Here is a 21,828-nt window from a genome sequence, read left to right as displayed (position 1 = left end):
CATGTAGATTTGTCTTTGACAAACAAACAGAGCTTGTAAGATCCCTACTTCCGAAGTCCAATAGTTAAGCAGGCAACTAATTTTTTGTGACAGAAAATAGTAGGTGAAAGACCAACTGCAGATATTTACTACAAAAGATCTGTACAAGAGCATAGAAGTCCAAAATCAGAAAAATCGCAAAATAATTTTTACCTATATCCATGGTTTAAAGCCCTCATAAGATTTTCATTTAGCCCTACGAAATGCAGTTAATTGTTGCATGATTTTTTGAATGAAGTAGGGATCTTACATGCGGGTATATCTTCTTCAATAAGTTTTTCACTTTGAACATCTGAGTCGTCCTTTCACGCTTAGAAACTTATGGACGTCAGGTTTGGAGTGAAATTTTTCTATAGTCCCGATGACAATAATTCTGCGACAGAACAACATGTTAAGTTTGCATCAACAAGTCACATTTATAGATAGAGTACGTGCTCAAGAACAAAGGTATTTGGCATGAGGTTTGCTCCGGTGAACCCTCAAACAAAAGTTTACGAATGGAGAAGTGTCACAACTTCAAATATATTACGAAACAAATGTGTAAAACACAGGACACTGCTTTATACTATATAATAAAAATACAATGTACACATTTTTAAGGTCGAACGAAAACATTAAAACAAATGCCAGTTCAGATGAAGAAGTGTTGAAACTTTAGATCTATCCTGAAACAAATATTTAAAGACATGGATACTATAGAAAATCAAAAAATGCAGCGTACACATATTAAGGTCGAATTTTTTTTGTAAAATACATGCCAGTATAGATAGAGACGTGTTAAGACTTCAGCTACACGATGAAACAAATGTTTAAACACATGGCACTACGGCATGCTATATAAAATCAATAAATACAGTGTACTCATATGAAAGTCGAACAAAAATGTTTAAAACACATGCCAATATAGATGATGAAGTGTTAAAATTTCTGATACACATTGAAACAAATGTTTAAAACACACGACACTACAGGATACTATATAAAATTAAAAAAATGAAGTGCACACATATTTATCTCAAACAAAATTGTGTAGAACACATGCTAGTACAAATGGGGAAGTGTTACATCTTCAGATATATGATGAAATGAATGTGTAAACACATCACAATACAAGATACTATGTAAAATAGAAAAAATATTATGCACATATATTCAGTTCGAACAAAAATGTTTAAAATATACGCCAATACAGATGAAGAAGTGTTAAAATTTAAGGTATACGATGAAACAAATGTTTAAAACACATGACATTGTGCGATGTTGTATATTAAAATACAATGTGGTGTACACATATTCAGCTTGAACAGAAATGTGCTAATTAAGCCTCGATCACTTCCACCAATCTTAAGCATGAGGCATGTGCTAATTAAAATATGAAACCATTGCTCGATCCTAAAATGATCTTGGCAAGGAAAGATCAAGAAGTTAATTATAAAAACTGTATCAAATATTATTGAAGTCACGAAGACATGTCATCCAATTTAAGGCTAAGAAAAACTTACACAATAACATGTAAGAAAAAAAACATCAGGACACATTGCAGGAAGACAAGTTGCAGTTTAGAACTAGGTTAATTGCCTTTATTCCTCTGCTGAAAATCGGCATCTTCTCCAAAGCTATATGAAACCAGCTGGTGGCAGCTTGTCCGACATGATGGAATTATAAATTAGCCAAAACCTTTGTACTGGTTTTGCTGCCTTCTTTCCACTTCTTGCATGGTTTACTTGCACTTGTTCAATAAATATTGGGTGAATCAGAATAATGGTCTAGAATAATGAAAACACTACTTCGATACTCCGATGAAACAAAACGATTCGATTATTGATTTTACATGTATAGAGTTGAAGTTTTAATAGAGTATACACGAACATACAATGAAATACATATCATGCATGTTACAGTGTGCAATATCAAGTATTCAAAGTGGTTATAGTTAGGTCATACCATTGTCTTCGCCATTGGGGTCCTTTGTTTTCTGCATAGAAACAACAATATGTGACAAACCTTCAATTTAATGTACATTGAACAACTTTTGTGCATACATACATGCACCTCTGGCGCAGATAGAAAAAAGATAAATACTCGCTTTTATCGAGGTTCAAGAAACACACCTTTTCATAATTTAAAAGATAAAAGGCAAGAGATGGGAGCAAAACAAATGTTCCACCATAGGTTCACCACAACGGAGCCCTTCTTAGCTCCTCCCTCGATTGCTTGCCTCCTCCCTCGATTGCTTGCCTCCGTTTGGCAGTGCGGCAGCCTACTGTCAAATGGCGTCCCGTAGTACGACAGTTGAGAGCAAAATATGAGTCTTTTTTTGGGAAGCAAAATACGAGAGTTTACAAATTAGAACAAACTCCATACCAAAGGAGTTTCTGCATAATGTTTAGGCGTTCAGTCACTCTATGTGGCCCCTCTATTGACATTTCCGTGGTTAAAACGCTATGGTCAATAATACCTTTTGGATGAGATCAGAACCTATCGGTGAATAAATTAAATAAAAATAACACTCATAAATAATACTCAATTCATAATGAGTGGCAGGGTTTAGGACGAAATTGTACATGTACTTGTACAACTTTGTACTAAATCACCGACACTTACTATGGACCAGAGTAGTAGGACTGCGAATGCATTTTACTCCAGAATATAATAGCAAAACATATATTGTGATCGCGGCTCGAGTAAGGAGTGAAGAAATACCAAACTGTCATACAGCAAACATCCCTGTATTTTATTATGTTGCTATTCTTTTCTTTTCTTCTCCTTTCCTTTCCCCGCATAAGATTTTACTTCTACAATCTTACAGTCATGAGGCATAATGCGCGAGGGGGTCAAAAATAGAGTTACAAAATGGTGGCCATCAGGAAACCAGTGTTTTAGAGTGTACACACAGCACGCGCAAAACCATTTATGGTCCATAAATTAGAAAGGACACTCCAAAGACCAGACTTCTAGAAGTCAGCCTCTCACAATCCTCTATCAACATCATAACAATCAGCAGATAAGCTGTTCGTGTGATTTGAGTTCAGGGTTGATCAGCAGCACATAAGCTGGGTGTCGACGTCTGCGGCTTCCCTCTGCCCATTGAGAAGCCACGGGTGCCATCGGGCATTCGTGGCCCTGGATGCTGTTTGCTAGCTCCTGCAGGTGGCGGGTACTGTGTCTGCTGCGGCTCAGTCTTGACTGGGTGGCTGGAAGGCGGGGTTCCGACAGGATGAGCACCACTCCGGTTGTTGCCTTGGTGGTTGCTGATCTGGAGATGTTGCTGCGGATGGTTGTTGTGGAGGTACTGATTGTTGTTATGGTTTTGGTACCCACGCCCTCGGCCTCTCCCTCCACGCCCTCGGCCTCTACCACGCCCTCGGCCCATATCTCCAGTGCTCTCCTCAGGCTGTATAAAATAAAATTGTATTCAGGACTATGACAAAAAAAGTCTCTTTGAATAAGCATGCCAGTATATAAACAGACACCATTAATCCAATATGACAAACTTTCCAGTGACAATTCACAACAGGTAACCATGCAGACTAACATAATGCTGAAACTACAGAACAAGTGAATATTCTGGCATTAGCTGTTACAGCTAACTGTACGGCAGAAAAACCAGTGTTCCAAATTGGACCTACATTTGTCAGCAATGTTTTACATTCTTGGATTATTTATAGTTTAGTGTTAGTGTTGAATAAAGGAGGCTAGGACCAAAAGTACTTCCTGCATTTCTCTTTTGTAGCCGCATTTTGGTCAGCCACGGGGATCAATGATCTTATAGAAGAGAATGGTAGAAAAAGGTGACTACTATCGATGGTGTTAAATGTCTTGAAAGCAAAAAAAAAATTGACAGTATGTCTTGAGAACCGTTAGCGTGGATTCTTACTCAATATGCTGAATAGAGATAGAAGATAAATGAGGCTGAACTGACAAGAATCATTAAATCTGCATGCACAGCTTATGCTAAAAAGATTTTGAAAACATAGACAGCCTTCTATTGCGAAACAGATGGAGTACTTACCACATGCTCTCCTAGTGCATCTGAGGGTTGAGATGTTTCCTCTGGATGTTTATCATTTGATTGATCAGAAGTGGAAACATCCTCCTCACCATGTCCATCAGTTTCATGCCCACCTTTTCTCCCTTTACCACCCTTGGCCTATACCATGAAGATCATTGCAATATGTTAGGATTTTATTTTTGGCAATATGCAAACAAAGCATTCACGATATCATGATACCAATAAACTAAAAAATTGTTCTACAACATGCAAAATTTTGTTTTTGGCATACATTGACCAGCTGTTGATATAAATCTCGAATACAATTCTTCACAATAGAAAACATTAATTTTGCAGATTATATTTATCATAATTTCACTGGAAGCATAGAAAACAAAAATGGAGAACGTTTGTTGTGATACCACTGACACAAGTTATATCCAGTATAAATATAGAAAAGAGTTGCAGCTACTAAAAATAGATAAAACTTCATCCATAATGCAGTGACAAACTTCAAAAGGCAAGTTCAGCCAAAAAGGATTGAAGTTCCTAGAATTAACTCTTGACCATCAAACCTAGGTTAAAACTGCATATTTCCATAAGGATCAGTAGTTAGATCATGGTCTCTTACCAAGTTACCAGAGTATTGGCAAACCAAATGATATGCTTAACTTTGTGTAGTGTAGCCAGCTGCCAAAATAGGATAGAGGGGGTGTAACAATGAGCATGACCGTAGTTTCCTTATTCAGGATTTGTTGAGTTCGCAACTCGAGTTTGCTGTTTGCAATTCACTACCTCATGCAAATCGGGTTCATCAGGGTGTACTAGCACAACGCCCATGCGTTGCAACAGGTTAAAACATAACTCTGCATGTTTGAAATATAATTATACCACCATTTGTGCCAATTTAAACCACCTTTAAGTTGCTCTCATCTGAAACATTTATGCTAAATTCAATGTGTGGTGGCAACAAAGTGATGGACCACCACCACTGATTGACATCTTTATAAGAGTAACGATACATCTCCGATTTGTGAAACAGATATTAGGTCAACCCATTGTTTCCGGTCCAAACTTCGCCGGTATGTGTATAGGCTATAACACTCAGCAAACAGCTGTAGAAAATCGTAACACCAAAAGGTTGCCCAACTATCCCACAAAATTACCAACAACCCTAGTTTCTAGACGTGACTTTCTCATAGTCCTCACCCCAGCCACCTCACATACTCCTCACCGCAGCAGCTACTGCTCCCCGTCCCCAGTCCCCACACAGTTGCAACATGTTGCTGCATCCCTACTCAATGATAAACACAGCGGTGATGGTGTTGAAAAGGACAATGCTGAGTTCGAACATTGCCGCCTCTCAGCTCCTCTCAGCCAGTCGCCTCCCCACTTCTGCATGATGACATCGAAGCAGGACACTTTATCACAGGAATGCAGAATGACGACCACAGCAATGTGTGGCGTGCAAACATGCTTACTGAAGATGCATATGCATAACCTGATGGATTCCAGTTCGTGAAAGGTGATGACTGAGACGGATCGCACAGCCTAGGTGTCGTTGTGGAGGGCAGCAAGAATCAGAGGAAAACATTTGTCAATTCTCAAACAGACGCGGGACCTTAGCAGGGTTTTCAGTTTTGTTCACATTAGTTTGGTGATGCGGCAGGCGAATATGGTATCTCAGTTAGCCAAATTTGCTGCGCCATCACAACTGAGCTGTGCCAGGCCAGTTTTTGTAACATCATGCATTCAGCACAATCTTATAAAAAAGAAAGGAGTCCACCTAAACACATTTGACCTTAGGTCCGAGTCCCGGTAACAACGTACATAGGTAAGATGAGCAATATGAAATAAAATCAGAAGAAAATATGCATTACTAATGCATCCTTCCGACTGTAAACCGAGGCACATATTCGCATTTGCAAAATAATGGAATCATGTGTATACGAAGTAAGTTCATAAAAATGCTTCATTCATATATCATCACAATCTGATGACTCTAGATATTATGAGAAGTACTTGTTATTATGATGATTGAATAAGCAGTTAATCAAAAAAATTAAGTATTTAAGTCAAGTCCAATTGGTTAAACCCAATTTATGGTTACCATGCAAGTATTCAACAACCGAACTCTAAGCCCGCTTCTCCAGTTCCTCTCATCATTAAGCACCACAATCTGCATCAAACGAAGCAAATTCTTTGGTAAAACGGGTATACATGTTATTATACGACTAAAAGGGTCGTGTGTGTGTTTTCGAAAAGGGGGGCTCCCCGGCCTCTGCATCGAAGCGATGCACACAGCCAATTTATTGCAAAGTTAAAACATCTCAGTACAAAAAGGGTCGTGTAAAGATAAATACCGCTTTCTCAGCACCATCAATAGTATCATACTCAACAAAAGCATGCAGCTGCCATCAGGAAAAACAACTATTAATTTGGTGCTATATCAATCAGCGAAAGGTGCAGCAATACACAAGACAACTACACAATAATGAAACTGAGACTATGAAATTCAACATGTTAACTGCATAAATATAATCATTCATTTGAACCGATATCCATATCTTACAATTATTACTCAATCTGTTTAGGTGTTTAGGGATATGAAGCTATCTGCATAACATGGACGAAGTGATTAAAAGTTCGTTTTGCTGCAGATCTAGGATTTGTGAGGCACACCGGGAGAGGGGGCATGCGTGAGTAATAATCCTTCCTCTTAACGGTTCATTGATAATGTAAAATGTATATGTACGCGCTGTACCTTTTATAGGGATGGCATGGCATCTAAGAATGCAGTGTCTAATTTAAACTTTAAAAGTGCTAATCTTATCAAACTGAATTTTTAACTGGCCAAATTTATTGGAATAGAGAGACAACTTATTAGACCTAGTGCCCACCCCTACTCCACACCATGACAGTTTCCTAACCATGCTGGCATGGAATGCATGCAAAACGTACCCAGAACAACTAAGAAAACAATAAAAATATTCTTATCTTATAATACCATGTAAGTAATGCATGCACACATATCCATCCCTACATCACATGAAATGTCAAATGACTACGTTTTATACTGGATTTAGTCCATTTAGGCTGTACTAGCCTCCAAGGATACAGGATTCAAGGAAGATTCAATGGATCAGAAATACCTATCCATGTGACGACTAGAACAAAATTGTTGCCACTCAAAGATATAACAATTGAGTAATATAAACAGGTAAAACTGATTACCTTGTTGGCAAAAAGCATATCTAGTTTAGCAGATCTGTTAGTAACTGGACCAGTGCCATTTGGGGTCTGAGGATAGCATGTTCTGATTGTCTTTACACTGGGTCATGGCAAAACAAAAATCAACATAGAAATATCAGAAACATTTTTCTCATGACAGAAAAGGAAGAGCTGCACTTTGTATGGACCATTACCTGCCAACAGCTGAGAAAATTTTCATAAGATTCTGGTAACAATGATCATCTGGAAGATTTTCAGCAACAACAATTCGGGCCTACAAGAGAAAGGAAGTGCTCCTTGTGGGACATCTAGCATATATTTTATCCATAAAAAAAGAGGAACAACTCAAGCATATGGTTATGGCCACAATGTAAACAGAGTTCATAATTACCTGGAGTTCTTCCAAATCTGATTCTGTGAATGGCTGCTCACGTTTTACTCTGTTTCCGTCTTCAGTAACAACCTACGCATATACATGTATAACCAAGCAATTCTATATGTAACTGACTAACTGTGGACATAAAAAACATGCATTTGCAGGGGGAAGAGAAGCAAGCATGATTGATGTTTGTTGTGTACCTAATGTTATTCACTTATTCCTATGGCCTATGAAGGGTAAGTCCCTCATGAGATCTGACCGCAATGCACACCAGAATTATCATAGAACTTACAAGCTTTGATGAAGTTCGTAGAGCTGAAGCAAGCATTGAATTACTTTGCACCAAAGCCTTGATTTTCTTAAAGGAAGCAACAACTGATATTGGTACTGCAATGAGTGAGACTGTACATCAGTTTGCCAAAACTTGATAGCTGATAGCTGATACCAAATCATATTTGTTTGTCCATGCACCAAAGGTAGTCATTTATCTACATTGTAGGCACACACTGATTCCGCGGATTTTTTTTTGAAAAAATAAATAAACAAACAAGCAAAACTAGCATCATAACCCTTGGTCGAGGGTTTTTCTCCATGCAAGAGAAGGCAGCCGTATAATATAACAAAATTTATTCTGATCAATATGGTAACGGTTGTCCTGGTTGAAACTTTGGTACTAGAACATAATATCAAAAAAAGTGTGTCCGAAAAAAAAAATGGGGAAGACATCTCAAAAGCGAAAGCCAAACAATTGCACATACATATAAGGTAAAAAAAATTGTTCACTCTGATTTGTCAACTGACATGGGATAAATAATAGAGTTTAATAATCCTTTGACCCAATCTCGGAATAGAATGAACCAATGTAAACCTTATTAAATTAAAGACACGTCAAAGAGAAAATGCATCTAAAGATGAGAAACAAAAGGTACTGTAAAAACTCTTACTCCATCCGTGCCATATTAAGTGACTCAAATTTGGCCAAATATGGATGTTCTATGTCTAAAAAGCGTCTAGATACATGTAACAGAAAGTCACTTAATATGAGACGGAGGGAGTACATGGCATCTTTGTACTGCCTACGGAAGTAAGTGAACAGAAGCATGCATAATATATTTCAGTTATTCACTCTGGAAGACTATTATAATTCTCATTGTCAGTTTAAACCTTTTGCGACTCCTTAAACATGATGTGCTTTTTTTTTCTATTGATGGAACAGAAAGCTACAGATGTTAAAAGAGTGATGACATCTTTCTTTTCAGAAACAATCATACAGTCAACATCAGGAAACAGTATGATAAGCTCATGTTACAAGTCTCAAAGAAATGATTTCAGATGCAAGCATCCAACTCACCATATCCTTCAGGATCCTTAGTAATAAACCTCATCAAATGTTCTGTAGTGGCCAAGTTTATATCACTGAAGTAATACTCCACCTACAAGGTTTAAATTTACGGCATGAGAAAGGATATGTTAAAAAAAACTTCTTACAACATAAACAAAAAGCAACAACATTCTCAATAAGAAAAAGAAAAGCACCAAAAGACGCAAACTAGAGAGCACCAAAGGTACTTAACAATCTACAGAAGAGTAGTAACTTAACTGAATTACAGTTTGAAATCAAGAAACCAATCACAATACAAAATTATTCAAATGATATGCTCTCCTCCAAGGATTCCACATTTAATTATCATCACAACCCCTAGAACAAATGCTGCTCAAGTAAGCATGTCCTAAACTTTCCAACTTTAAGAGGCCATGATGATGGAATGCAATATATTTTAGCAGCAGAGGTAGTGCATCACAAGAGAAGTGGTTGCTTACAAGCAATGCTACATAAAAAAGATGCAGTACTACATGACAGAAACCAATAGAACCTGCTAGCCAAATACAATACTCCCTGCCAAATATACAAGGCCTGCATGAAATTTTCTGCCAAACTTTGACGAACTATTAGACAAACAATATTTGGTAACGTGAGTTATACCATTAGAAAATGCTTTTAAATACGAATCCGATGATATCACTTTTGTGTCACAATAACATCATACCACTAGTCTAATTGCTGGTCAAAGTTTGGCATAAGACCATGTGGGCCTTGTATATTTGGATGGACCGAAGGAGGGAGTATACAACGATAATATATTATTAAATTGCAATTCTGCAAAGATTTTGAGCCATAAACTTGGTCATACAAATAGCTGGGGAAACTTGAAATAAAAGATACATAACAGGATTGAATGGATAAAGTAAAATGGGCTTGCTAAAATAAAGGAAAGCATTGTCACCCAAAAAGTATGCATGAAGAAAGGGGCTAATTAATGCATGACCACCAGGTTGCATCTCCAGCTGTCAACAGCATTAGCTTCAAAGGGAGTACTTTTTTTTACATAAGCAACAGGAGTAGATAACACTAGAACACAACAGCTTCTAAACGGGGGGGTATCATCTTTCCTGATTTTGTAGAACATCCTTTGAAAGGAATATCTTTACGCACTACGCGGGGCCACATTTAAATCACTTCATTAACTTCGACTAGGAGTCACCCTGAATTCCTCAACCATCATTACTTAAAGGACAGCTCAATTCTATCAAACCAATCGACTTAACACATCAAAACATAATCCTTCTCCACATACACTAGAAGGGCACAAATACTTTCCTTGCAACTCCATTCTACTCAAGAGTCGTTAGTCTACATGGCTCCAAAGAGCTCTATATCTATTTGATCTAACCCACAGATCCATCGAAAAGAGCTAAAAAAGCAGGGAACTGTTCCATGGTCTTCTCATTTACTAAACCATCACACATGGCAAATGTCTCTGACTATACAGCTACAAAAAAATTGTATTCCTCCATCCAACAAAGGATGTCTCAACTTTGACTAAATTTGAATGCATCTATGCACCAAGTCATGTCTATGTCTAGATACATCCAAATTTTGACAAACTTGAGACATCTTTTGTTGGACAGAGGGAGGAGTAGCAAAGAAAGCATTTCTTTTTGTTCCTGATCTAACTAATTGCACCAATCAGAAATCGAGCAAAACAGCCAAGAAGGAGCACCAACCTGCTTGGTGATCTTATGCACCACGTCGTCGGAGGTCAATTCCCTCCCCTGCTGCTGCTGCGCCTGGACCAGCGGCGGCGGCACCGCTTGCTCGGCCCCCACCTCATGCTCCGACACGACAGCACCGAACCCCACACCACCACCGCCAGCACCAACAGCCGCATAATATTCAAACGGCGGCGGGGGCGGGGGCGGACCCGCCGCGAAGAAGGCCGCGGGAGGCGGCGGAGACGGGGCGGCGAACACGTGGATCACCTGCGCAGGTGGCGGCGGCGCAGGCGCAGGCGCCACCGCGACACGCGGCACGAACTCCGGCGCCTGCGCGTTGAGGCGGCTGGCGGAGCCGCTCCGCGAGAGAGACCCCTGCAGCAGCTCCTCCTCCGTCCCCGCCCCCGCCGCCGCCGGATCCTGCTGCGACATTAGAGCTAGGGTTTCGGCGCCAGCAGCAGCAAGAGCAGCAGACAACGCCGCCGCAGCAGCAGCAGCAGCGGGCAGTGATTAGCACTGTAAAATCAATAGGGTAGTTATCACTACTCCTAGGCTAACTAACTAGGGTTTGGGCGCGTCGGAGGAAGTGTTCTGAAGCTCGAAGCTTTTGCTCCCTCGGGGGATCGGCGCTGCGGCCAGCACACAGCTCTCCTCCGGCTCCGATCGGAGAGGCAGGGAGGGGGGAACTAGCCCGCAGAGTGGGTGGACCCGGTGTATGGCCCGGTCGGTGCGCGAACCGCTCGTTCGCGGACGTGGCGCTCGTATTGGAGTGTGGGTGTATGGGCCAGGCGTAGGGAGGAAAGGAGCGGTGGGAGGGGAGAATCACTGGGCTGTGGGGCCGGGCCGGGATTGGATCGAGGGCGGAGTGGAGCGCACCCGTGGCCCGTGCGCGATCAAACCGGTGCCTTGTCGTCCTGGCCTGGTGTGGTCTAGCCTAGGCACGTGCCACGTCATGTGCGGAGGTATGCCTACCACTGTAGTACGCTTCCTTTTGGACGGAAACGGCTTTCCATTCGCGTCTTGCCAGCTGGACAGTTTCAGTTGGATCACGTGGATGTCTCACATGGGTATGTTACCGGAGATGCTCTCATCTGAATTTTGCTGCGTGAAACATAATGTTTTCGTTGTATGTTTGGTGAGGACATAAAACCGGATTACAATGTCCTACCCATCTATTTGAATTGCTTCTTTAGCAAATGTCTTTGACCGACGAGGCACAAATGTCTTTGCTAGCGGTGTCACCATTGATCTGATGATGGTCTCGGCTAGTTAGTATGCATGGTGGGAACGACAAAAAAAAAAATCATCAAAAGGCACTGCAAACTACAGATAGACCGATTGGTTTTTGTCAGCTCTGCATAGGTCTCCAATTATATCGCGACAGCGTCGATGAAGATCCAACGTGATGCTTGGTACAAACCCTCGATTGATTGGGTCAAGGTGAGCATGCATGCTTCCCTTCTCTACTGATTCCTTTCGAGGTACATCTCGTGTGAATATACAGGACGGTTCTTCAAGATTTGTTTCTACAATGAATTGAAAACTTTATTTTGTCGGTGTTGTGGAAGCAGCCGAAGCTCGCATGGTTCGCATCCTTGGAGTCGGCACCTTGACAAGGTGCATCCGTATCACTATTGCACTCCGAGTAATTGATTGTTGTCCAAGCATTGAGACTGGAAGTTTCGTGGTATGGACATCTTCAACTGTCTATGATAACTGTTCTCATTCGGTTGACGACTTTGCGAAGGCAGCTTTCGAGCATTGTCCTCATGAAATAAATAAAGTAGCTTATGAAATTGCAAAATTTTCTCCTCCTAGCATTATACCACTGTTTGGATGAACGAAGTAACTTTATTTTCAGAACTCTTTTACGGTACCCCGGATTTAATATGAGATGTTTATTTATCCCAATCTAATGGTTAGCATTGCGTGTTACTCAACCTCAATCCCACGGACTATATTGGGAAAACTAGAGAGTACCTTGAATTGAATGACAAACTTGTAATTACCTAAGGGTACTTTGGTTTTTTTTCCTTAGATCAACCGGATTTTGGTTAGCAATTAAAAAATAAAAAACATTTGTTCTCTTTCTGATCTAATCCACGCACCGGCAGAGGGACGGGAGCAGAACGAAAGATTAGCTAGGAGGAGGCGGCAGCTGGGAAAGATTGATTTGCTGAGTAGATCCATTCGATTGCATGCACTATGTACATATGGAGAGAGACCGGAATACTAGATTTGATGTATCGTGCCTAATATATGGTGCAACTTACAAAAATAGGACATCAGGTATGCTCTGGAGTTTGGGTCATGGTGTGGCGGCGCTCGGGTTGGGGGCGGCGGCGCTCTCGAGATCAGGCTAGGGGCGAAGAAGTCAGGTTGGCGGCGGCTCGTCAATCGATCTGGGGGCGGACCAGGCTGCATCGCCGGAGTCTGGAACTGATCGATACGATCTGATGATAGGGGCGAAAAGACCAAAGTATGGTTTTAATACTTACCGTTGGATGCATTTGGTACTCCTGGCTACCTTTTTGGAGTACCGGGGTACCGTAAAATTCTACGATCCATCAATGTTCAAAACAATGGAAAACTCATCTATTATATACTAAAAGTAATATGAGGGGTACCGAGGGGTGGCTCCACGTTGATCCACATCACCCAATTATTTGGATCTTTGGATCTATTATTTGATGGTTAAAACTTAATGAGTGGATTGATCTATTTAATGGGCTAGGGATAAAACATCAAATTGGTTTGAGACCCAACCTAAACCTATATTGATATACCACACATAGTTTGGCCTTTTTATCTTTGTGCACCGGCAGCTAGCTAACGTCAAACGTTCTCTCCAAATTATTGAGTCGGTATTGGTACGTTGCAAACATACATGTGACGTGGACGTGGCAGCCGTCATGTTATGTTAGCTTTGGTACTCCCGCCGTCCCATAAAGATTGGCACAGTTTTAAACTAAACTAGTTCAAAGTTTCTTAGACGATCAATATATTATGACATTTTAACTTTATTTTTTGTTGTAAGTAGTAAGCTCAGCTAAAACCATCGATCATTATATCTACCTCAATATTTTTACAAAAATGAGGTATCTGTGGATATTTAAAAAAAAACGTAACTCTATACCCATACATGACCCAAAAATTTAAATCCAGCTACTAATTAACGTCATGTACACGAGCAACTTACTAGCTTGCGAACCAAACACTTACTAATGAAATACCACTATAAAGTCAAAAAGAAAAATGATTCACTCACAATTCAAACTTCAATCTCAATATCGATAGAATAGTTGTGAAATACAATTTATTACCACGTTATGCTCTATTCCACGTCACCTGAATTATATTGACCATCGGATCTTATATTTAACGGTTAAGATGTAATGAGAGGGATATGTTTATTGGGCTGCGAATTGGTTTAAGGCCCACCTAATTCAATACATAATTGATTGATCTGTGTAACTGTAGGTGTTATAATCCGGCCATTGATTTAATATGGTTTTTTTTTGTACCGAACTAGGACGAATGCCTTTAGACTTTATTGAAGCATCATCCGCATCTAAAACCATGGCAACTGGATTGGATATTTGCAATCCACCGATCGAATATTTGTATGGATTTTGTTTCTTTCTATGTACAAGTTATCGAACCACATGATATTAATTAGAACACTAGAGAAGAATTTCCAAACCCAAGTCATATCAGGACAACGGAAGCACCAGGACACACCAACAAAAACTCATCATATTTGTATGAACGGTTCTACTAGAATACTATGTTAGGGGGGGAGCAGGGGATTTTAGAAAGAAGGTGGTTGTCCAGCTTGGCGCCACGATGGCACCGAGAGGTGGGTCCCCTGTCAGTTTTTACTGTCAAAATCCACTCAACTGCAAAATCAGGACGCGGGAGTACCTCCGGCCCCAAAAACGATGGTGATTTGATTTATTTTTTAAAGTGATTTTTTTAGATATATATCTCAAACGCGGTGGTTTTGCCTAATTTTATCTTTTGTGTTCTCCGATCCATCACTGTTCGTTGACTAGATTACTGGTCCACCGATGGCCCCTCTGGCCCTCTCACACTCTCCCCACTCCCGTCACCATAGTCCAGTCCACGCTCCACCCCCGAACCCTCGAACCACGCAACTGCCCCCATTCCCCCCAAACACGCTCACCGCTCCCACGGCGACCGCGACCGGGAGGCGCCGGGATCGAGGGGGCAGCCGCAGCCGCCCGTGCTTGACCGCCGAGCGCGACAGCGCCAGAGCTGCGAGCCGGAGACGCCGGAATCGGCGACGAGTGCGGGGGGCGGCAGTGAGATCGACGGCAGGCTCGGCTCGGCTCCGAGGTCTGCGGCGACGACCTCGCTGTCTGGAGTCAGTGGCCGGCGGCGGGAAAAGCTTAGGTACTCTTACTCCGCCCTCCCACCGTTCTCTGTCAATCTCCACTCTCCGTCTTGTACTGCTGCCCTACTGCTGCCCCCTGTCAGCCAGCCAAACGCTCCCGCATCGGTTTCGCTTTCCCCTGATTTGTTCTGTTCTCTCATGTTCTGTGCCGCGAGCAGTCGAATCCAAATCTTGCCGGATCCCATCCAGTTCGTGTAAACTCGTCCACTTCTGGGATCCTCGACTTCAGTTCGTTCTGGATCGTGCTGCTTGTTCTGGTGTTTGTTGACCTTGGTCAATGACCGATTTTGTTTGCGAACGAGTTGTTCTGGTCCATCTCTACCCACAATGGTTGGCCATACAATCGCGATTCATAATGGAAAGGAACATATACCTACTGGCTAAGTGACCGTTGCAACGAGAGATAAACATCCTATTACTTAATAAAAAGAAAGACAAACATGAAAGGATTAACATGTATGGAGCAGTCATTGTATCGGATAACAAGGCATTACTCTTATCTACATGTACATATTCCAAGTACTCGTCACACCGTGAGAGGAAAACAAATAATACAATCGACACGTGAACATAACAACAGCAATTTACTGTCCCCGAGGCAATGACGATCAGGTAATGTGAAATATATGCTACATATTTGACGCCAACAACGATGGACTGTGAGTCGATCCATTACCTGAGCATGATGAATCATGAACCAATAAATCCTCTACAATTGAGGCTCAGCAGAAATTTTGGTACACAAAATGACAGTTGTTGCAGCAATATCACAAGTAGTGGTCTCGGGTATGGAACACATGTACACAACCATATTAGATTGCTTTCTATTTGTACACTGAGCATTTATTTGGAGATGCCCTTCGATCCAATAATACATGTATATCGAGATTTGCACCTAAGGCTGTGCTAGGGCTGTCATCAACATCAGTATTGCCAAGACAAATAAAGTTCAAATAATCATGAGGCTCATATATATCATTTGTGTTGTTTTGTTCTACAATATAAGTGAAAAATTGGGTGTGCTCTATCGGGAAAAATTAGGCACAAACAGAGATGCTCAATCGAACCTGCGAGTAAAGAATTCTTTGTGTAGGAGCACCAGTTGGCTTATCCTCGGGCTACACAGGAAGTACTATGTATGCAGAAAAACTCTCATTCGCCTTAATCTTGTTTGCAAACTTCAGAGTAATTTCAATTGGTACCAAATTGTTAGCCCCTGAAAGACAATGCATGGGATGACTTGTGTGCTCTGAAATCAGACCCTTGTGAAAAAATAGAGCAAATCAGACCCTTATGAGGAACAAAGTAACAACACCATGCATGCAATGGACAATTCGTACCATCTCAATGGCATTTCTTTACTGCTCTGATAACTTGGCATGAAGATAGTTCTTGATTCGATGAAATTTGTTTGCTTCGTTTTCTGTATCATCAGCCTGAAGGGAAACAGAAGTGTAGTAAGGCACTTGAACAAGAAAACAATAACTGTAAATTGTAGGCATTTTCAATAGGGGAAACTGTCAGGTAAGCTTATGCTAAGACCCAAACCTGGCCTCAAGCTGCTCCAGCAGGTGACTTAACTTAAATCCATCAAAGAGGCATACATGATCTCTAGATTATACATAAAATAGCAGAAAAAACAAACATTACATAGTGAGTATAAAACAACCAGAAATTAAAGGAACTGTCCTCGCTTCCGCTTCGCATCGGCAGCGGTTATGCCTCACGTCAGCATGCTTGTCCCCAACAAAAAAAGCAGGCAACTGTTATAGCAATACAATAGAAATAGTTGACACCGACCAAATTAAAGGACATGACAATTTTTATCATCGCACACTTACTCATGAAACACCTTATTTGCTAATCAGAATCGAAGCACCATCTGGAAAATAAGTGTCAGTAGATTTTACATTGCAGTATGCCCAGAGAAGGTGGCACCAAGACAGAAAAAACTGCCTATTTGTAAAGATAAAAGAGGATAATCTGGAAACTAAAAACAACCAAAAGCTAAATACTCAAACCGCCATCTATTCCAGGTAAATGATTAAATACTCCTACCTAATTTTCAAAGAGGAAAAGAAACACAAAAAACTAACTACTCAACCCTCCATTTAGAAGACTGAAGTTCATGGTTAATTCCACTCTTATTTACAAAAAAGTCATTAGTGCATAAAGACTGTTACCGAGAAACCATTATTGAAACCTTTTAACATTTTGAAACAAAAATGCATGCAAATTACATTTTATATGGACGTTCTTGAGAGCAGTAAAGAAATGCCTTCATTATGCAAGGGGGAAATAAAACTCTGAATTGAATTACATGAACAGGAAACAAAATCATAATATAACCTCAGCGTAAAATGAAGGCAACATAAATGGTGGCATAGCACCACCTAAATAGCTTTGCATCTCTTACAATCACAGTCTTGATATCATGCAATATATGGATTTATGCCAAACTACAAATTTTAAGGGGAAAAAATTTCAAACAAATTCTAGAAAATAGCCTTGCATATATTATGGATTTGTGGCAAACTAACGATTCATGAGAAAAAATTAAAGTAATTTTGCTAAATTGTCCGGCATACATCATACAGCACAGTTAAAATTAATCTTCTTCATGTTTGGGCTTCAAATCGGAATGTGTGTAGCATGTGGAATATTAGCCAAGGCTCAGTTCACATGGATTGGCTGACAGCTGATGTGACTACGAATCAACGAAGACGGTGATGAGAGGATCTACCTTAATTTGTGATTCGGATAAACACGGGGAGGCGGGTCGCTAGGAGCAGGGCGGGAACTGCAGGTTGCAACTCTGTTGTTTGGTGCCCATGCTGACAATCGGGGCGAGGAGAGAGGAGAAACCTTGACTGCATCGTGATGCCGTCGCCGGTGAAGCCGTGCCCGCCCACATCTGGTGCTCCGCAACTCCGGTTCGTCTGGTCAGTGATGCCACGCATCTAGTGTTCCACAAGCCCGGTAGGCAGGATGGCGGCCGGCGACGTCCGTGGTGGAGTGCGAGGGTGAGGGCAGCGGCAGCCGCGGGGGAGGGCGACGACAGCGGACCGCGGTGGAGGGCGCCGGCATCGTCTGCGGGGAGAAGACAACGCTGTCTGTTTGGGGGAGAGGTGGGCAGCATCAGCGCGGTGGAGGAGATGCGGAGGTGCAGGGCAGCAGGGGATCGGATGGAGAGGAGAAGGGGGGATTGGTTTTTCCTTTTTTGTGCCAGAGGAGGAGAAACGCGGGCGACTCGGGCGGGACTGGGAGGAGACAAGAGAATGACGGGCTGACGGACGGACTCGAAATTAAGTAGTAGTAAAGATTTACATAACAAATCCTATGGTAGGTCGCTTGGGGGAATTCGTACCTACTCGGCATTTCACGAGTTATGAAAATGCAAGAAAGGATACTAAATCTCGTCGTTTCCTAGATTCATGGAGATATAGAACAGCATATAAGTTATCATGCTTGCATATCCATCATTTGAGTCTCCAACAATTATTCCAATAATTACATATCCGATTTGGCCTATGGACGAATATGCAAGCATATATTTCATGCTTGTTTGAGTAATAGCAAGGAGATTTGAGTAATAGCAAGGAGATTCCCCAAAATCATGCTAAGAATAGCTAGGATTTCCAGAAGCTTCTTTCATTTTTTGCTTCCCTAGCTTCAATAAACGATGAAAATAAAATAGTCCATTAGAACTTTGGTTCCAGCCTTTTTGTGTTTTACTTGCATGGATGAATCATGATGCATTAATTCGATCTCCATGCCATGCCAATCTTAATTAGTTGGGCTAGTTATTATGATATGCTCAATGGGACACTTAAATGATATGGCTAATTGGTTGTATACTTGTATCATCTCATTGTTAAATGCTTGTGCATTTGCAGACACAATACTTCCATCATTTACATGTTTCCTTCGAATGTCTTTGTCAAGATTTTCATTGTTTGTCTCATGTTTCCTTTAAGGTACCGAGAAAGCTTCATGGTTAACTCTGGACGTTGAAGGGATTCCAGAAGTAAAGCACACTATTATGGCCACTGGGTGTTTCTGCGCTACTGCTGTTCCAATTCTTCTCTGCTTTATGCTTTGTCAGCCATGCTATAGCACACTAAGCGACATTCAATGTCTGAAGAGGGTGAAGGCATCTGTTGATCCAACGAACAAGCTGCGCTGGACATTTGGCAACAACACAGAGGGAACCATATGCAATTTTAATGGTGTGGAGTGCTGGCATCCTAATGAAAATAGGATTTTTTCTCTCCGACTTGGCAGCATGGATCTTAAGGGCCAATTCCCAGATGGACTTGAGAATTGTAGTAGCATGACTTCGCTGGATCTATCAAGCAACAGCCTTTCTGGGCCAATCCCAGCTGACATCTCAAAACGGCTTACATACATTACAAACCTTGATCTATCATATAATAGCTTCTCAGGGGAGATTCCAGAATCGCTAGCTAACTGCACTTATCTCAACAGTGTCAATTTGCAAAATAACAAGCTGACTGGAACAATCCCACCGCAGCTTGGTGGTCTTTCTCGCCTAACCCAGTTTAATGTTGCTGGCAATAAATTATCAGGCCAGATCCCTTCATCTCTGAGCAAATTTGCAGCTTCCAGTTTCGCAAATCAAGACCTCTGTGGGAAACCTCTTAGCGATGATTGCACTGCCACTTCAAGCAGTCGTACAGGGGTGATTGCTGGTTCAGCTGTTGCTGGTGCAGTTATCACTTTAATAATTGTCGGTGTCATTTTATTTATTTTCTTGCGGAAAATGCCTGCTAAGAGGAAGGAAAAGGATATTGAAGAAAATAAGTGGGCAAAGACTATTAAGGGATCAAAAGGAGTGAAGGTATGTTTTTCGCCAGAATTTTGAGACAGTCTTTTAGTTTGTGCTTATCTGTATATCTACTATTTAGCTCATTGTCTGACTGACAAAAGAAAGTTGGTTGTTGCTTGTGCTTGGGGAATCTTCAGAACTGTGTATACCGAATTACTGATATTGGTCTGATCAGAATGTCATGTTTGCATGCTAACCAAAGCAGGATACCGTTTTCTTATCCATATGTTTCTCCCATCAAAGAATAATTTATATCGGTTTTAACTAAGAGTAGAGCTCTTATGCAGTTATTTAAAGCATCAGACATGTCAATAATATCACTTATTGTATTAGGCATTATAGGGTTTATGGCTGCCTTTGTGGTTACATTTGTTTCTGTCATTTACAGGTATCTATGTTTGAGAAATCAGTCTCAAAGATGAAGTTGAATGATCTCATGAAAGCAACAGGTGATTTTACCAAGGAAAACATTATTGGAACTGGTCATTCTGGAACGATATACAAAGCAACACTTCCTGACGGTTCATTTCTTGCTATCAAGAGGTTGCAAGACACTCAGCATTCTGAGAGCCAATTCACATCTGAGATGTCAACATTGGGAAGCGCAAGACAACGTAACTTAGTTCCTCTGTTAGGTTACTGCATTGCTAAGAAGGAGAGGCTCTTAGTATACAAGTACATGCCCAAGGGTTCTCTGTATGATCAGTTACACCAACAAAGCAGTGAGAGAAAGTATCTGGAATGGACATTGAGGCTAAAAATTGCCATCGGGACCGGTAGAGGGTTGGCGTGGCTTCATCACAGTTGCAATCCCCGCATTCTTCATCGGAACATTAGTTCTAAGTGCATACTACTTGATGATGACTACGAGCCTAAGATTTCTGACTTTGGGTTGGCAAGGCTTATGAATCCCATCGACACCCACCTGAGTACATTCGTCAATGGTGAGTTTGGTGACTTGGGCTATGTAGCTCCTGAGTATACACGCACCCTGGTTGCCACTCCAAAAGGGGATGTTTATAGTTTTGGTGTTGTCTTGCTTGAACTAGTCACCGGTGAAGAACCCACACATGTATCAAATGCCCCAGAAAACTTCAAAGGGAGTTTGGTGGATTGGATAACATACCTATCAAACAACTCTATACTTCAAGATGCGATTGATAAGTCCTTGATTGGAAAGGACTACGATGCAGAGCTACTTCAAGTTATGAAAGTCGCCTGTTCTTGCGTGCTTTCTGCTCCAAAGGAAAGACCTACAATGTTTGAAGTCTACCAGCTTCTGAGAGCTGTTGGAGAGAAATACCATTTTAGTGCCGCTGATGATGAATTGACAATGCGACCAAATGGTGCTGACGCAGAAAGGCTAGATGAGCTTATCGTAGCAAAGTAGACATGTTGTATGACGAATGGATGAGTGGGAGTTTATTGTATTTGGTTAATAATCAGGTTGATAAGATGATGGTGTTTTGGCATCCTACCTTAGGAATCGTCACAGGTAAGCTAGATATGATTGGTTGTACGATCTGTATGAATTTGTGGGTGTTTATGTTCTGTACATCCTCAACTTGTTGTGTATCTTTAGGGTTATGTACTGGTGTTGTGTGGCAATGGATCAACTGTGTCAAGACCAAACTTCTAGCTGTAGAAGTTCATAATTTGTTGATGTTATTCTCTACTTTCTTGTTGTGCTTAGTTTAATATTTCTTTTGTTAGTTTCGTAGTTTTTGAGTGGTAATAACCCATGGTGTTTGCCACTGGGATTGCATAGATCATCTTCAGTTTGACGAAAGCACCCAGTACTTGTTATTTCCAATGGTAACAACTGACTGACATTTGATACAAGTACATGCTATCTCGTAACCTATTTT

The 21,828-nt window shown here is 41.1% G+C and overlaps 2 protein-coding genes and 2 long non-coding RNA genes across 5 annotated transcripts; 1 reads left to right on the top strand and 3 right to left on the bottom strand.

Annotated features, from left to right (window-relative positions):
• Nucleotides 1-2,749: 2,749 nt before the first annotated feature.
• Nucleotides 2,750-11,347, bottom strand: LOC100842995 (la-related protein 6B). Its single transcript, XM_003577591.4, has 10 exons — nt 10,707-11,347; nt 8,992-9,073; nt 7,933-8,027; nt 7,653-7,724; nt 7,456-7,535; nt 7,265-7,361; nt 6,394-6,441; nt 6,141-6,209; nt 4,052-4,189; nt 2,750-3,433 (listed from the first exon to the last, which is right to left on the bottom strand). Exons 1-10 carry the CDS (start codon nt 11,124-11,126, stop codon nt 3,068-3,070), a joined length of 1,467 nt encoding a protein of 488 aa, XP_003577639.1. The 5' UTR covers nt 11,127-11,347; the 3' UTR covers nt 2,750-3,067.
• On the bottom strand, nt 4,379-6,134 carry LOC112268754. The gene is made up of 2 exons (XR_002960189.1): nt 5,532-6,134; nt 4,379-5,425 (listed from the first exon to the last, which is right to left on the bottom strand). It is a non-coding gene; the product is annotated as an uncharacterized LOC112268754 (long non-coding RNA).
• Nucleotides 11,348-14,826: 3,479 nt separating the features above from the next.
• LOC100842690 (probably inactive leucine-rich repeat receptor-like protein kinase At5g48380) lies at nt 14,827-21,628 on the top strand. Its single transcript, XM_003577590.4, has 3 exons — nt 14,827-15,110; nt 19,089-19,972; nt 20,349-21,628. Exons 2-3 carry the CDS (start codon nt 19,154-19,156, stop codon nt 21,348-21,350), a joined length of 1,821 nt encoding a protein of 606 aa, XP_003577638.1. The 5' UTR covers nt 14,827-15,110; nt 19,089-19,153; the 3' UTR covers nt 21,351-21,628.
• LOC104584573 lies at nt 15,549-19,093 on the bottom strand. Of its 2 annotated transcripts, XR_002960188.1 has the most exons (5): nt 16,953-19,093; nt 16,660-16,847; nt 16,452-16,547; nt 16,179-16,373; nt 15,549-15,787 (listed from the first exon to the last, which is right to left on the bottom strand). It is a non-coding gene; the product is annotated as an uncharacterized LOC104584573 (long non-coding RNA). The 2 variants fall into 2 exon arrangements; XR_002960187.1 differs by having other exon boundaries at nt 16,660-19,093.
• Nucleotides 21,629-21,828: the final 200 nt, after the last annotated feature.

This window comes from Brachypodium distachyon, chromosome 4, assembly GCF_000005505.3.
Source record: "Brachypodium distachyon strain Bd21 chromosome 4, Brachypodium_distachyon_v3.0, whole genome shotgun sequence".
NCBI classification, from domain to species: Eukaryota; Viridiplantae; Streptophyta; class Magnoliopsida; order Poales; family Poaceae; genus Brachypodium; species Brachypodium distachyon.
Note: the sequence above shows the minus strand (reverse complement) of the source record. Positions and strands in the feature narration are given on the sequence as shown.